The sequence below is a fragment of the Hippocampus zosterae genome, chromosome 6 (genome assembly GCF_025434085.1).
Source record: "Hippocampus zosterae strain Florida chromosome 6, ASM2543408v3, whole genome shotgun sequence".
Classification (NCBI taxonomy): domain Eukaryota; kingdom Metazoa; phylum Chordata; class Actinopteri; order Syngnathiformes; family Syngnathidae; genus Hippocampus; species Hippocampus zosterae.
In genome coordinates this window covers 4,231,791-4,246,583 of record NC_067456.1, presented here as the reverse complement: position 1 = coordinate 4,246,583, position 14,793 = coordinate 4,231,791, and the positions used below count along the sequence as shown (strand labels likewise).

Genomic DNA, 14,793 nt, shown 5'->3' with positions numbered 1-14,793 from the left:
ATCGTCTCAATTATTTCGAATTAAGTCCCAAATTAATTATCAATACCAATTGGTTTAATATAAATATTTCCATAATATATAATCTTTCTCGAAAGCTCCTGATTAATGTGAAAGTGTAGAGATCCTCTGCCGGCTTCCGGGTCCTCATCTTGGCCCAACCTATCCGGAAGTGGGTGGTGGCCCAGCGGTCACCCCATCATCACCACCGTCGACGTTAGCACCAGCTGGGATGAAGCTCGACTTCGCGGGAGCGCAGGGGTTAGTATTATTTCACGTCTGATCGGAACCCCACGAACGTCACCTTCCAAACGCGATCTGGTCGTGGGCTGCGTCGTCTTGTTGGGCCAAAACGAGGTGGCATGATGGAGGAGATCGACAGATTCCAAGTGCCCAATGCCGTGCAGGAAGGAGAGATGCAGCCGCTGGTAAAAACACCATTATTGTCATGTTGTTTTCATGTGTGGTTTGTTCAGAAAATATTTTATCCGCAAAAAGAGAGAAGCACATTTACCATCTGATTGGAAATGCGCGTGGCCTTGCTGTGCACACGAGATGCGTTCTGGTACCGGTAAATGTAGCGTGAACGAGCGGATGTGTCAAACGGTTGTTTTTGTCACAATGTGAAAGTGAGAATGAGATGTTTTATGGTAAAAATTCATATATGAGTTGCGTTCCTCCGTCCATCGGGATGTGTAAGCGAGCCGCAATCGTCACGTCCTCTTCCTCCTCATCATCATCATCATCCTCACCCAGAAGCCACAAGATCAGCATTAACGCAGCAAGTTATTCCGGCCTGTATTGGAGTTGATGATTTTGGACTTAAAATATGATGGGCAATAGTGTGTAGGTGTGCGTGTGAGTGTGTGAGAGGAAGGGGCAGTTGAGCTACGTGCTTTGTAAGTGGGGCCGGGGAGGTGATTGCAGTCCACAGACTCCACACGGTGGCCCATTTGTATTTTTACGTCATGACTCATGTGCAGTGTAATGTACACGGTATATGTATGTGTTTTCGCTTCCCTTGGATTCTCCATGATCTGCTTGGTTACATACGTATATCAAAATTAAAGGTGCCCCAAAGAAAACAAAATAAGTGTGTACATCAATGAAAGACAAGTCGGTGTTATCTGATCTCTTCGTGCTTCGTGCGTGTTTCACCACATCTGTGGCTTCATCACTTGAAATTTTCACGTCTCATGTTGGACTCTACTACTGAAGCACTGAACTTGTCTAGACACTATTTTATGAAGTAAATATGCATGACTATGTAACCCAAATTATGCAGGCCCTTTTGATTTGAAAATTGTATTGTATTGTGTTCCACTATATTGCGATGTTGATTCGACTTTGTTCAGTTCTCCAGCCTTAACTGAACCCCCAAAAAAGGGACATTTCATCCAGACATGCTAACTATTGACGGATGCATCTTTTTTGGCCGTATGTTGCCAGGACCCAGCCTTGTCCACGGCCTCGGAGGCCGATTCAGGCAACAGAGAGGGCGAACCCGTCACAATCAACTACAAGCCTTCCCCCCTGCAGGTTAAAATCGGTGAGAATTGAAAGTATGGCTTGATATCATCATGTTTGTATCTTGTTTTTGTTTTACCTTAGCCTCAATGTAATCCAGTGATGGTTGAGTTTCTATAAAAATCTATTTTGTCGTATCCAATTGTCTCAACCCTAATCCAATTTTTTTTAGGACGCAAGCTTGATTATTCAGTGACCTTTGAAATAAACCAATTGAGCAACTGCAACGTCACAGACATTTCGCTCACTGGTTGGATTCGAGATACCGTTAATGAGAGCCAATAAATGAGAACCTGAAATTGGAAAAGGTTGGCTCTGAACTGCTCCAAACAACACTATTGATGGATTTTCTCAGCAAATGCAACCAGTTTTGCTTGTCACAAAATAACTGTCACTTCTTTTCGAAGGGAAGTGGTTCAAATGCATCGCCCATGCTAACCTTTCGCTCCTTCATCCGTTTTAATGAGGTTGTTCAGGCTTTTGCAGACATCGTTTGTACTATCTTTCAGCTTTCTCGAACTGCCATCTGTGTAAGCAAAATATTTCCGCATCTGATTGTGTGCCTCGATTTTCTCAACAAGCTCAATCTTGTTGCCATTTTGGGAGGCGTCTAACGCTTCAGAAAACATTTTATCGCTTGTCTGAAAATATTGGAGAGGGAGCCAAACCCAAAAATGTCTTTACAATAATATGTTCTATGCAGCTCCACCGGTCTAAATACAGCATTCTGATTAATATTATGTTTGTGGAATAAGAGTTAAGCAGTAAAATCCACGTTTTTGTCTATCTCAATGGGCGGCCATTTTGCCACAGTTTCTCAGGGCTCCGGTAGCTAGCTACCAATCATAGCTCAGCTTCAGAAAACAAGTGAGCTGTGATTGGTCCTTACCTGAGCCCAACTGTGAAGTCATTTTCAGTTGACAGAAAGTGGCAAAATGGCCGCCCCCTGAGATGGACAAAAACGGGTAAATGAATTTGCTGCTTAAAATATTAGGCAATATTACGTAATCAGAATGAAAAAAAAATAGTGAATAGTGACTTCCCAAGGTTCCTCTGATGGTGAAAATGATTTTTATGTATGATTCACAGCGTCACAAGAGAAATGAAACCCAATTTCCTTTTCTCATCATCACACTTCCTGATGAGCGCTCATTTTAATTATGCTAATCTTATTCAGCTTGTGAGTAGTTACACAAGGGCAGAGGAGAAACATTTCAAGTCTGTAAAAAGACCAACGCTTGATGTTGGAAGCTGGAGAAGCGCGTGCGACAAGCCAAGCCAAGCGCGCTGACCTTCAGTACTCATTAGACGTCTTTTGAAAGCGATGTTGTGTTTCTGTTGCGCAGAGAAACAGAGAGAGCTGGCCAGGAAAGGCTCATTGAAGAACGGCAACGGCGTGGGCAGCCCAGTCAACAATCAGCCCAAGAAGAACAACGTCATGGCCAGAACGCGGTGAGCAGAACGCCAATGATGGGAAAATTTGGGGCTCTGTCGAGTTCACCGCTTCATAACTTGGGAGGAGTCACTGTTAATATGTTATGACAATCTTGGCTCTTATTTATTTGATTTTTTTTTTTTTTTTTTTTTTTTACGAATCGGAGCTGCTGGTTTGTGCGAATGTGCTCTCATCTTTCCGCTATGAGACGCGCTTCCTTGAGTTTTAGTGATGCAATCTCACATCCATTATGTGGGCCTGTCATATGGGCTCTTAGGAGGAAGTTGTTTTCATTGATTGAAGGTTTCCGTGACGCCGCCCGTTCCGTCTGCCTTCTCGCTCACTGTCTTATCCGATATTTTGTTGTTGATGCGTCCGATATTCCGCCTCCTCCCATCATCATGTTCTGCCCGCAAGCTTCTTCTTGATGAATCCCCATCATCTCGCTATTATATCCGCTTCTTGCTAACAGGTTGGTAGTGCCCAATAAAGGCTATTCCTCGTTAGACCAGAGTCCGGATGAGAAGCCCCTGGTTGCGCTCGACACAGACAGGTAAGCTCCGTCCACGATCTCCCTATTCGTGTTGCAAATCGAGGCCACGTTTCATACCGCTGCTCCTGTTTAGTGACGATGACTTCGACATGTCAAGATACTCGTCGTCGGGATACTCCTCTGCCGAGGTGAGTCGTAGTCTTGCAAATGGACGCCGTTCGCGTTTGGATCTTGATCCGCAAGAAATGGTTAGCGGACCTGTGAGTAAAACGCCGTCGTGTCATTTCGACTTTCGGTCTCGGCGTGCACTGTGGCAACAAAATGATGAGAATTTTTGGTTGAGGAGGGAGGGAGATGCTGAGTTTCCGCGTCGTCATCTCATTACTCTCATCAGTCGCAGAAGTATATTCAAATAAAATACGGGCACGTTGGAAATGTGAGCGCTTTCTTTAGCATCTGCCAAGACTAGAAACTTAAACTTATGAGCATAAATTGGGAAATGTTATCTCTATATACAGGTACCTCTACTTACGAACATCTCGTCATATGAAATTTTCAAGTTACGAAACGTCTCAACAGGAAAATATTGCCTCTTGTTCCAAAAGACATTTCAAGATGTGAAAGGGAAAAAAAAAATACAGTATGGGCTGCTACTCGCAGCTCCGAGTTTCCTGAACGCAACACACTTATTGCCGCTCTGCCATTGGCTATTACCTCACATCATCCTGGCATCCCATTGGCTAAGCGGGACCTCTACCGTAGGGGTCTGTGGGTGTGTAGATGGATAGATATGCTTACTATGCTGATGTTTACAAACGTCCTTGGATCAGTTCTTTACAAAACACCAGGCAAAAACCTCTTCTGAGACAGAACACGAACCAAAGAGGGCAAAAAAAAAACGATAACCATCATTTTTACTCTTTATTCTTTGTTTTACATGCACAACTCTCATTATATTGTGCAATAATCTAATTGTAACATATATTTGTGACATATTTTGATGCAGGGGCGGCCCGGTAGTCCAGTGGTTAGCACGTCGGCTTCACAGTGCAGAGGTACCGGGTTCGATTCCAGCTCCGGCCTCCCTGTGTGGAGTTTGCATGTTCTCCCCGGGCCTGCGTGGGTTTTCTCCGGGTGCTCCGGTTTCCTCCCACATTCCAAAAACATGCGTGGCAGGCTGATTGGACGCTCTAAATTGTCCCTAGGTGTGATTGTGAGTGCGAATGGTTGTTCGTTTCTGTGTGCCCTGCGATTGGCTGGCAACCGATTCAGGGTGTCGCTCGCCTACTGCCCGAGGACAGCTGGGATAGGCCCCAGCACCCCGCGCGACCCTAGTGAGGATCAAGCGGCTCGGAAGTTGAATGAATGAATAAATGAATGAATATTTTGATGCATTTTTATGCCTCGTAAAACATTTATGTCAGAATTTTGGGCAGCTTGGAACGGATTAGGGCGTTTACATGGAAAACGCGTCTCTACTTCCAAACGTTTCTAGTGAAGAACTTTCTTCCAGAACATATTAATTTTCTCAGTTGTGGTACCACTGTAATTGTAAAGCACTTGAGCACAACTTGCATCTCTTGCAGCAAATCAACCAAGATCTCAACATCCAGCTGCTGAAGGACGGGTACCGCTTGGATGAGATACCGGACGACGAGGACCTGGACCTGATCCTGCCCAAGTCAGTCAACCCGACTTGCATTTGCTGCCAGGCGACACCCTCCACTACCTGTCACATCCAGTAGCCCGCCCCGTTTCTGAGCGCAGTGCAACCCCGATGTTCATCTCCTCATCAGTTTTCTTTGTTGTCTAGAGTGACAGCGGTGACACACCGGTAGAAAATATATAACCGACTCAAATGTGCTAGAATAGGAATGACCAATCCATTCATTCATAGTACGTTTTGCTTAAAACTGCGAGAAGGCAAAAGATAAAGAGAGTCAATATACACGAGTCACAGAGAGTTAGCGACATTGGGCTTTCCGTGAAATTTAAGGATGTAACTCAAGTGCAGGATAACTTTTCAATTTCATCTGCCTGCTAAAACTCCTTAAAACTTTTGCATGCCCTTCCAACTGTTCGTTGTTTCCGTGGTTTTTGCCGAACTTGCCGTTTTCAAACAAAAAGCAGACACGGCATAATTCACAATTGTTCGTTCTTTGAATGCACTAAAACGTATCCTGGTTCAATTCGAAATATTTTAACAGGCCTCTTCAACGAGCTGTTCACATTTTGATATTCTGAAACCCAGATGACGGCCAAAATTTGATCAGCAGTAGCTGGCCGTTGCCTGGCTTCAAACAGAATGCTCTACGACCACTGAGCAGCATCGGCAGGTGGAAACGGAAAGACCGGCGAAGTCACAGAAATGCATAGAAGGAGAAATTATTGGAATTGTTTTAGTTTTTTTAATAATCAGCTGTTCTGCTCTTTGTTTTTGCACAGCGAGTGACAGTGCTAAATGCGACCGCGCTGGACTATTGTGAAAACAAACACAGTGGCTAACTCGCAGCCACATACCGACTCTCGCACAAATAACGAACATGCTGGAATGGAAAAAACTGCACCCCCTGCTGTTTTTATTGGGAGCGCATCGTTTAAAAGCGCCACATATATACTTCCTTTTTCAAGTATAGCCCCATTTACTGACTGTACTTATGCAACAGAGACTCTCCGCGCTTCACTTTTTAGCCACAGGTATGAATTAGAACTACACTGGAATATTGTAAAATACTGCCTTGGTCAGCCTCGGTGGCATTCGGTCTTTGAACATTTGGACGTTTACATTTAAGAGTTTAGAGCGCTTCAATATAAGTCCCGCTGTAGAGGTGATATTGCTATTGAGTTTTATCCTGAAATTTCACCCCAAAGCTGAATATCCCTAGCTTTTTCTGACGACTGTGTATGTAGAGTATATACTGTATCGATACACAAGATATGAATGCCGGTGTTTTCCTCCTATGGTAGGACATGCACTTTCCCCTCAACATGATTTTAAAACAGTGATGATGATGATGATATTGCTGACTCAACGGCTCCACTTACCTAAAATATGGTTTCCATGTGTAACTACCGTTGTGCTGTTTTTGTTGTCCTGAATTTAATTGCTGCGTGTTGATGAGGCAAACCACTGCAGTCTTGGCGCTCCAAGTACTGTAATATTGTACTGTACAAGGTTGCGATGTAGCACAGCGCGGGCCACTTCCCCCCCCCCCCCCCCCCCCCCCCCCCCCCCCCCCCGCCCCGCCATCCTCATCCAGTCCTCTGTCCTACTGGCTTCGAATGTATCCTGACAGGCTTTAGGGATGAATGTAGGGACACGGTTGAAGCGCAAACTGAATTATGATCACTGGATGAGATACAGTAACTTGAAAAACAGAAGTTCAGGAGGAACGATTGCACATTTCATTTCTCCCCTTCCCAGCATGTTATGGGTTGTATCATTTCAATTTGCACACGTTATTTTCACCTTTTCGGGCCTGTTGTTTTGCACAGCTGCGATACTGTTTTTTCCCCTGAAGTAGGAAAAAAAAACGCATGAAAAGGGAGATTGCTCTTTTTGGTTAGAAGGCATGAGGACAAAGGACAAAGTACAGTATTTCATGTCAAAAAGGTTTAAAGGTTCGTACATTTTCTAGTGTCCATCATGAGGCGCAAAAAGGATTTGACTCCTGCCTTTGCACACATACATGCATGCATGTACTGTACATAAGCACCATGCCAATGTGAATAGTCGGTGGGAAATTGTGGGTCTTGCGGCTTCAGTGACTGACCTAGCTCCCTTAAATGAACTGATTATTTGCAGTTAGAGTTGCCTTAAGTACAAACAAGCAAACAATATGTTTATTATTTTTTGCGATGATGTTGCCATGAGGAGTTACTTTAATAAAGCTGGTGTAACTTTTTTTTTTGATTGATTTTTGATGATTTTTTTTCTCTTAGAATCATTTTGGTTTTATAAACACTCCCATTATAGTATTTAACGTTGTTATTGTTACGTGTGGTCTATGAAAACAAATAAACACACAGCTAATAGAACGTTAACCCGACCATCGCTTTCATTTTTGTCACTGCTCTTCGACAGCGATAAAAGGACGTTACTTGAGTTTATTAGAAGCAGAACCTTGTGGTACAGGTCATACATGCCTTTTATGTATAGTCCACACATCTAATTCATTTTTCATGGGCCATAATCTTTATGAGTATTGGAATTAGAATGCACCGCCATTAAAACGGTGCTTAGTATTTACATGAAATTCACAGGTGGAAGGTGGGTTAAATACTCAATATATTTAAATAAAAGAAAAATGGCATCCTGAAGTGGCATAAACATGAACCGATTCGCAAAAAAAAAAGTTTCAAAGTTGAGTGCACGTTGATTTTTCATTTTGGAGCTTATTCCAATAATTTTTTTAATTACCGGTAATTAAATTGAGCTGAGTTTTTAAAAACACTCATTTGTGGTGTGTCAGATTTACAAGACATTCCCTTTCACTTTATAGGGACTTGCAAAGCCAACAAGCGAACAAAACAAACAAGCTAGCTTGCAGCTAACTACCCAGTCTGCAAAATTGGTCTGGCCCAGCTCTGGGGCAGACACGGCCCACATACCTCAATGAATGACGGTCCTGCAGTGGCCCACGTCTGGAATCCATGATGTGGGCCGCATTCGGCCCAGATCTGAGCTGCATTGTAAAACCATATCTGGCCCTACTCCGGCCCGGCGCTGGTCCAGAACAGGTTCCTGATATCAGCCTGAATTCAACCTCAACGAACGAACATCTTTCATGACCCATATTTGACCCACATTAAAAATAAGTCTCAAAAACGACTGTTATAAAAATATGTTTATTGTCATAATTTGTGAACCTCACATATAACGCCACATACCACACTGGAAAAAATGCACTTTTTTTCATTTAACAGTGAACACAAAGTCCAAATTGGAATGCAGCTTACTCTTGAACGGTATTTTTCTGTCCATCAAATTGTTGCGCTCTCCATGTCCTCTTTTCTTCTCATGCTCTCCTTCCTGTCAACATCCCGATCAGGAGCCAGATGTAGCCATCTTTTGATTGTGACATCAATGTCCTGGTCTGAAACCCAATAAAAAAAAAGACCATGTATAGTAACGTGTTTTTAGCCGAAAAAAACGACCGTGTATAGTAATGCATTTTTAGACGAAAAAAAAGGCCATGTGTACTAAGGCGTTTTTAGTCGGAAAAAAATGACCATGTCTAGTAAGGTGTTTTTGAACAAAAAAATGACCATGTGTAGTAAGGCGTTTTTCGAAGAAAAAAAAAACAACCATGAATAGTAAGGTGTTTTGAGCCGAAAAAAACGACGATGTAATAGTAAGGTGTTTTGAGCCGGAAAAACCGACCATAAATAGTAAGGCGTTTTAACAAAAAAAATAAAAATAAAACCATGTAAAGTAAGGTGTTTTTCGCCAAAAAAAACGACCACGTATAGTAAGGCGTTTTTAGCCGAAAAAAAAAACATGTGAAGTAAGGCGTTTTTAGCCGAAAAAAATGACCATGTATAGAAAGGCGTTTTTAGACATAAACAACGACCATGTACAATAAGGCGTTTTTAGCCGAAAAAAACAACCGTGTAGTAAGGCGTTTTTAGCCGGGAAAAAGACGACCATGCCTAAAAACGCCTTACTATACACGGTCGTTTTTTTTGGTCAAAAACGCCTTACTATACATGGTCGTTTTTTTCGGTTAAAAACGGCTTGCTATATATTGTCGTTTTTTTTGGCTAAAAACGGCTTGCTATATATTGTCGTTTTTTTTGGCTAAAAACGCTTGACTATCCAGCCGTTTTTTTCGGCTAAAAATTTCGTCCAAAAATTCCTTACTATACATGGTCGGTTTTTTCGGTCAAAAACGCCTTACTATACATGGTCGTTTTTTTTCGGTTAAAAACGGCTTGCTATATATTGTCGTTTTTTTTAGCTAAAAACGCTTGACTATACATGGTCGTTTTTTTCGGCTAAAAATTTCGTCCAAAAATGCCTTAATATACATGGTCGTTTTTTTTCGGCTAAAAATGCCTTACTAAAAATTGTCGTTTTTTTCGGTCAAAAACGCCTTACTATACATGGTTGTTTTTTTCGGTCAAAAACGCCTTACTATACATGGTCTTTTTTTCGGCTAAAAACGCCTTACTATAAATGGTCGTTTTTTCGGTCAAAAACGCCTTACTATACATGGTCATTTTTTTCGGCTAAAAACGCCGTACTATACATGGTCTTTTTTTTCGGCTAAAAAGGCCTTACTATACATTGTCTTTTTTTCGGCTAAAACGGCCTTACTATACATGGTTGGTTTTTTTCGGCTAAAAACGCCTTCCTAAAAATTGTCGGGTTTTTTTCTGTCAAAAACGCCTTACTATACATGGTCGTTTTTTTCGGTCAAAAACGCCTTACTCTAGCAAACCGTGTTCGGCCCACATGCAATATGCCAGTGCCGACTCAAGGCCAGCTGTGCCAGCTTCATGCCGAATCCGGGCCAGATGCCTTTGCTGACTGGTGAGCTTGCTAAAGTGGAGTCCAAAAGAGGACTGCAAATTCGTCTTAAAAACAAAAAGTCTCACCTTCATTTTGTTTTTAACGCTTTCTTTTCATCCCTTCCTCTAAACGCTGCACATGGCCCAATTGAAAAGTACTACATAAAGCCGGGAATAGATTGTAGTAGATTGTCAGATCAGGTGAGCATTTATATAGAATTGCACAACATTAGAAAGCACATTCTTTTTAATGTTAAAATGTCACGCCTTAATTATTACATTGCTATGGCTAATGCATTAAAAACAGGGTCTGCAATGACTCTCATTACATTGCAGTAGCATCATAAAGGCTTCAACCTGAAAGGCACCAACACAGAATCACAGCTGTCAAAAAACAGGAAAAGAAATCTTAACTCTAAGCATTGCTTTGCTTTACAATATATATATATGGCTCGTGTAGTGGATTGGAGCCCCCTCTCGGCCTCATTAATGACATAAAAATATGAAAAAGAAAAACACAGTGTCCCCAATAAATACAAAGACATATGCTACAAGATGGAATTGATTTCTGAACTCAAGAGTCCCAGCAGATACAAAAGTGACATGTTGTGCTTCAACATCACCACTAGGAGGTGCAAAATGTTCATGGAAACATCCCTGAAATGAAATACATGAAAAGTACAACATGCGGACAAAAGAAGTCAAGTGTACAGCGCCTGACTGGCACTGTTGGTCTTGAGGCAACTCACTTAATATTCACTCGACATTGCTGAATATTAGTGTGAACAATTTAACGATGATAAATATCCGTTTTGTTCGTGGCGAGGAGGGGCGGGCCTCCACAAGGCACAGTCCTCAAGTGAAGAAGACAAGTTTGTTCGTCATGACTGCTGAACTTAACATTTGGCACAAAGTTTGCGTTAGCTACTGTAAGTCTCGTCAAGGTATTCTTCAAGCATTGATTAGGCAGGTTTATGCATATTTCACGTTTCTTCATATGAAGTAACTTTGTAATTGGCTAAATCGTCTCATTTCTCGCTAATAACTAAAGGCTAAATAATCCATCTACCCTCTATGTACATAGTAATACTGTTCTATTGTACATACGCATTATCCTTACCGTATAAACATGTCTTTAATATTCGTTCTCTTTCAGTCATGAAGTGGAGCAGACACGTGTTCACAGACTGAACATTGTGTTGCTGACAATGGTATATAAAATTAGAGTAAGGTATATAATATCACAAATAATCATTCACATTCTCATCTTTGGGACAATTGAGAGAATGTCATGAACCTCAGAACTACAAGGCAGTCAAATAACCACGATTCCATTGCACAGCCTGATGTTATATTGTTTGTTTAAAAAAACACTAGTACTAAAAACTCTATTGGAAACAAGTCAACCTGACAAGAATGTTTTTTTTTATAAATACCTGTCACATTGGAACAGAAGTTCAACAGTGAGAAAACCTCCACAATAATAAGGGAGGCACACAAGTGGGTGTGTCCATGTTTGTGTGTGTGTTGGCCTCCATTTTAGACCCCCTGAGGACTTTGGTCTCCGGAGTCGGACGACGACATCGAGACGGAGCTGCGGCGTCTCTTGGCAGAGCCGGCACCCTGGAGCATGCTGGGATGAAAGCCGGCGTGGCGGCGGGCGTGCTTGGTCAAGTGGTCGCTCCTCATGAAGCACTTATCACACAGCGGACAAGTGAAGCGTTTCTCGCCAGTGTGCGTGCGGTAGTGGCGGGTCAGCTCGTCTGAGCGGGAGAACTTCTTGCCACAGGCCGGCCAGTTGCACTCAAACGGACGTTCGCCTGAGGAAGAACATGGGAGAAGTTTTTTTGAGCAGAGGGCAACGGTTACCCCCCCTCAAGAACCACATGAGAAGCCCACGGGCCTGACCTGAAATAAAATAGCTCACTTGTGGGATGAGCCTAACTTTGTTTTCAATGCGCGTTGTGATTTCATAATGCAAGAAACATGTAGAAATTAAGCCAAAATCTAATATCACAGTAAGTTCTTATATAGTGTTTTTTTTGTTTTGCTTCTTGAAAATGCAATAAAAACAAACAAATAATAATGGATGAAGCTATTGACGAGCAGGCAAAGTACGGTTTGATCCGTCTTAGGGCATAAACAAAAATTTGAGGAAGTGTGTGTGTGCGCGGGCGTGTTTTCTCAGAACAAAATCAGAACACGTTGGTTTTAGAACAAGTGAGTCACGATAACAGCCATGAGCGTCTAAAAAAAAAGTAAGAAAACCAATCAGTCTCCTCCCCCGCCACGTGCGCCACTCGACCACGTGTTTCCTCTTGTTGACAACAAGGCGCACGAGGGCGGGCGGATGACGTAGGCGGTAGTAGCGGTTCGGAGAGAGGCGGGGCCTTTGAGTGTGGCTTTGTTTAATGTTGGTTTTGCTGTTTTACAAATTTGTTTAACATTGTCTTTTGGAGGGAAGGGAGAGTACAGAATGTTTCTAGACTGTGGCACACACCCCCATATACCCACGCGCGGACGCACACACACACACATACTACCACCACTTCCTCCTCCCCCCACTTGCTGAACACGATGCTTCATATTCTTAGTTATCGGTTTTTTTGGGGGGGAGGGGGGCACGACCACCCCCAATGTCACGACATGCGCTCACGAATCTTTATATCGCGACGCATTAGCGTCACTTCATGGCGTCGTGTACCCATTTAAGCAGTCGCGTCAACAATAGATGTACTGATGAAAGGGCGGTTCCGTAAAACATAAAATAAACGACCAGGTGAGTTAGACTTACCGGTATGGACCCTCAGATGAGCTTTAAGGTGGGACGACTTTCCGTACATCTTGCCGCAGCCGCTGAATAGGCAGCGGTGCCTCTTCTCAGATGACTCCTGCGGTTCCCCCGCCCTCCTCTTGCTCTCAGCCGGCGTGTCCTTCTCCTTCTTCTCCACGGCGTCGGGCCGACATTTGTTCAAGTCCAACAAAATCATCGCCACCATCAGCAAAGTTCGGTTCTCCGGGCTGTCTTTCAGCTCGTCGTCTGTCCGGTCCGCGGGTGGTCGCGCAGGGATGGGGTCCGCAAAGACCTCGGACATGACTGCTGCAAGAGTGTACTGGCGACGATGAGAAGTGTGGCAAAAAAAAAAAACAATCCTCACTCGGTGAAGAGGAGAGGGTCAGAGCGAGGTGGTGAGTTTGATCTTCCACGCACGTGTCGGCGTCAATGTGACTGTATCTGTATCGCAAAGAGTGGGCCGTTCAAACAATATTTTTAAAAAGCATTCAATAAACAGAGTTAAGCACAACTTGTGTCCTTATATTCTCCGGCAATTTCTTCGTTCCAACGGCTTCCACGAGATCTAATCGAATACTCCTCCACACACGCGACAACTTGTCCTGGCTGCTTCTGTGTCCTCGCACTCCCAAGAAACAATTTCGCGGAACCCTCGGCGTCATCGTGGAATTGGACGCCCATTGGCCCACGAGAAACGTGACCCGTTGTTTTAGGGATTTGCCGATTCGTGGGAGGCAGCGACCGGGCCGTGTGAGCCAATCAGAGGTCGACGTTGGCGGAAAGGGGCTGGATTTGAAATATGCCGCATTCTCGTACGACTGTTGACTGGGAAAACGTGACTTCAACGCATAGCAGATATAACACGCATATAATTATGGAGTTGCACAAAAATAGATGTTACGATATTGTATTGTATTAAGGAATACATTAAAAAACTCAACAACAAAAATCAATAATAGTTTATTTTTCATTCAAGCAGCATTACCATGGTTTATATGGTAAACATATTTAACATCTAAAAACTTGTTTTGACTATGCACATTCAAAAAAAAATCTCAATCAAGTCTTTCTAGTTAGTCATAATATAAATTTTAAACGTAAAAATTCTCATCCACAATATCTTGTGACCTTTCGAATACAGATAGTGATTCACCTTTGCGTTGTCAACCTGAAAGTTGTTGTGGCCTGCGACCAATGACGTCACTTTGCCATTCATTTGTAGGAGTTACTCATTATGGTTATCTACAATTCAGGTGCAGACAGCCAAAGTAATCCCAGATATCTCTAACTCCAGTTTAAGATATCAACAATTTGATTCTGACTCATCTTGATTCCAGTTACATATATGTACAACCTCCTTTCACCTAGCTAAAAGTTAAACGTGGTGCTCTTGCCAGCCAGAAGTACATGTGTGATGTTGGTCATAGTGTCGATATAACTGTCTATAGTGAGCGCTGGGGTTGCTATGCTACATCAGGATGCATTCGCCAACATTATAAGCGCGATGTGGTGTTGCATTGACCAACGTTATCATGGCGTCTGCATGTTCCTATGAGATGGGGTGATGTAATAAACAGCATTAAATAAGTAGCTAGGCGTTCTAATGAAGTATTATGATGCATTAACCAACATTTTAGTGATGTCTGGCTGATGTATTCAGTGGCACTTTAGTGGTATGTGGCGGTTGCTATGATACTCTCTTACATAATAGCGTATAGGTTTGAATGCACCAATACTACATAAATAACCCGAGGCCTGTTTGATATGTCTGTTCAATGATAGGTTGTCGTCCTGAGCAGCTACAATGACATCATGAGATACACGTGACCTGTAAATTTGTGACAGGAAATAGATACATGGTTTGATTTTTCAAACGTAATCCTAGACAACTGCTATGATGGGCTCAGCCCAAATTAGCTCTCCAACATGACATGACTTGACTTAAGTCTGCATAGAGGCAGACATCTTGTTTTCTTGTTTACAGGTCGAGAAGAACTTTGCCCCTTCTCTAAATGCTTCTTTTAATATCCCAAT

The 14,793-nt window shown here is 42.8% G+C and overlaps 2 protein-coding genes across 2 annotated transcripts; one reads left to right on the top strand and one right to left on the bottom strand.

Moving 5' to 3' along the window:
• The first annotated feature begins 124 nt into the window (after positions 1-124).
• On the top strand, positions 125-7,496 carry fam219ab (family with sequence similarity 219 member Ab). The gene is made up of 6 exons (XM_052067491.1): positions 125-425; positions 1,447-1,546; positions 2,871-2,976; positions 3,432-3,512; positions 3,586-3,640; positions 5,039-7,496. The coding sequence occupies exons 1-6, from the start codon at positions 360-362 to the stop codon at positions 5,195-5,197; spliced, it is 567 nt and encodes a 188-aa protein (XP_051923451.1). The 5' UTR covers positions 125-359; the 3' UTR covers positions 5,198-7,496.
• A 2,552-nt stretch (positions 7,497-10,048) lies between these two features.
• klf9 (Kruppel-like factor 9) lies at positions 10,049-13,456 on the bottom strand. Its single transcript, XM_052067490.1, has 2 exons — positions 12,760-13,456; positions 10,049-11,785 (listed from the first exon to the last, which is right to left on the bottom strand). Exons 1-2 carry the CDS (start codon positions 13,058-13,060, stop codon positions 11,505-11,507), a joined length of 582 nt encoding a protein of 193 aa, XP_051923450.1. The 5' UTR covers positions 13,061-13,456; the 3' UTR covers positions 10,049-11,504.
• Positions 13,457-14,793: the final 1,337 nt, after the last annotated feature.

Excerpts from the sequence above, each read along its gene's own strand:
- fam219ab (XM_052067491.1), top strand. The coding sequence starts at position 360 with ATGATGGAGGAGATCGACAGATTCCAAGTGCCCAATGCCGTGCAGGAA. Across the intron at positions 426-1,446 it reads AAGGAGAGATGCAGCCGCTG|GACCCAGCCTTGTCCACGGC; the intron begins GTAAAAACACCA and ends GTATGTTGCCAG. Across the intron at positions 3,641-5,038 it reads CGGGATACTCCTCTGCCGAG|CAAATCAACCAAGATCTCAA; the intron begins GTGAGTCGTAGT and ends CATCTCTTGCAG.
- klf9 (XM_052067490.1), bottom strand. The coding sequence starts at position 13,060 with ATGTCCGAGGTCTTTGCGGACCCCATCCCTGCGCGACCACCCGCGGAC. Across the intron at positions 11,786-12,759 it reads TCATCTGAGGGTCCATACCG|GCGAACGTCCGTTTGAGTGC; the intron begins GTAAGTCTAACT and ends GTTCTTCCTCAG.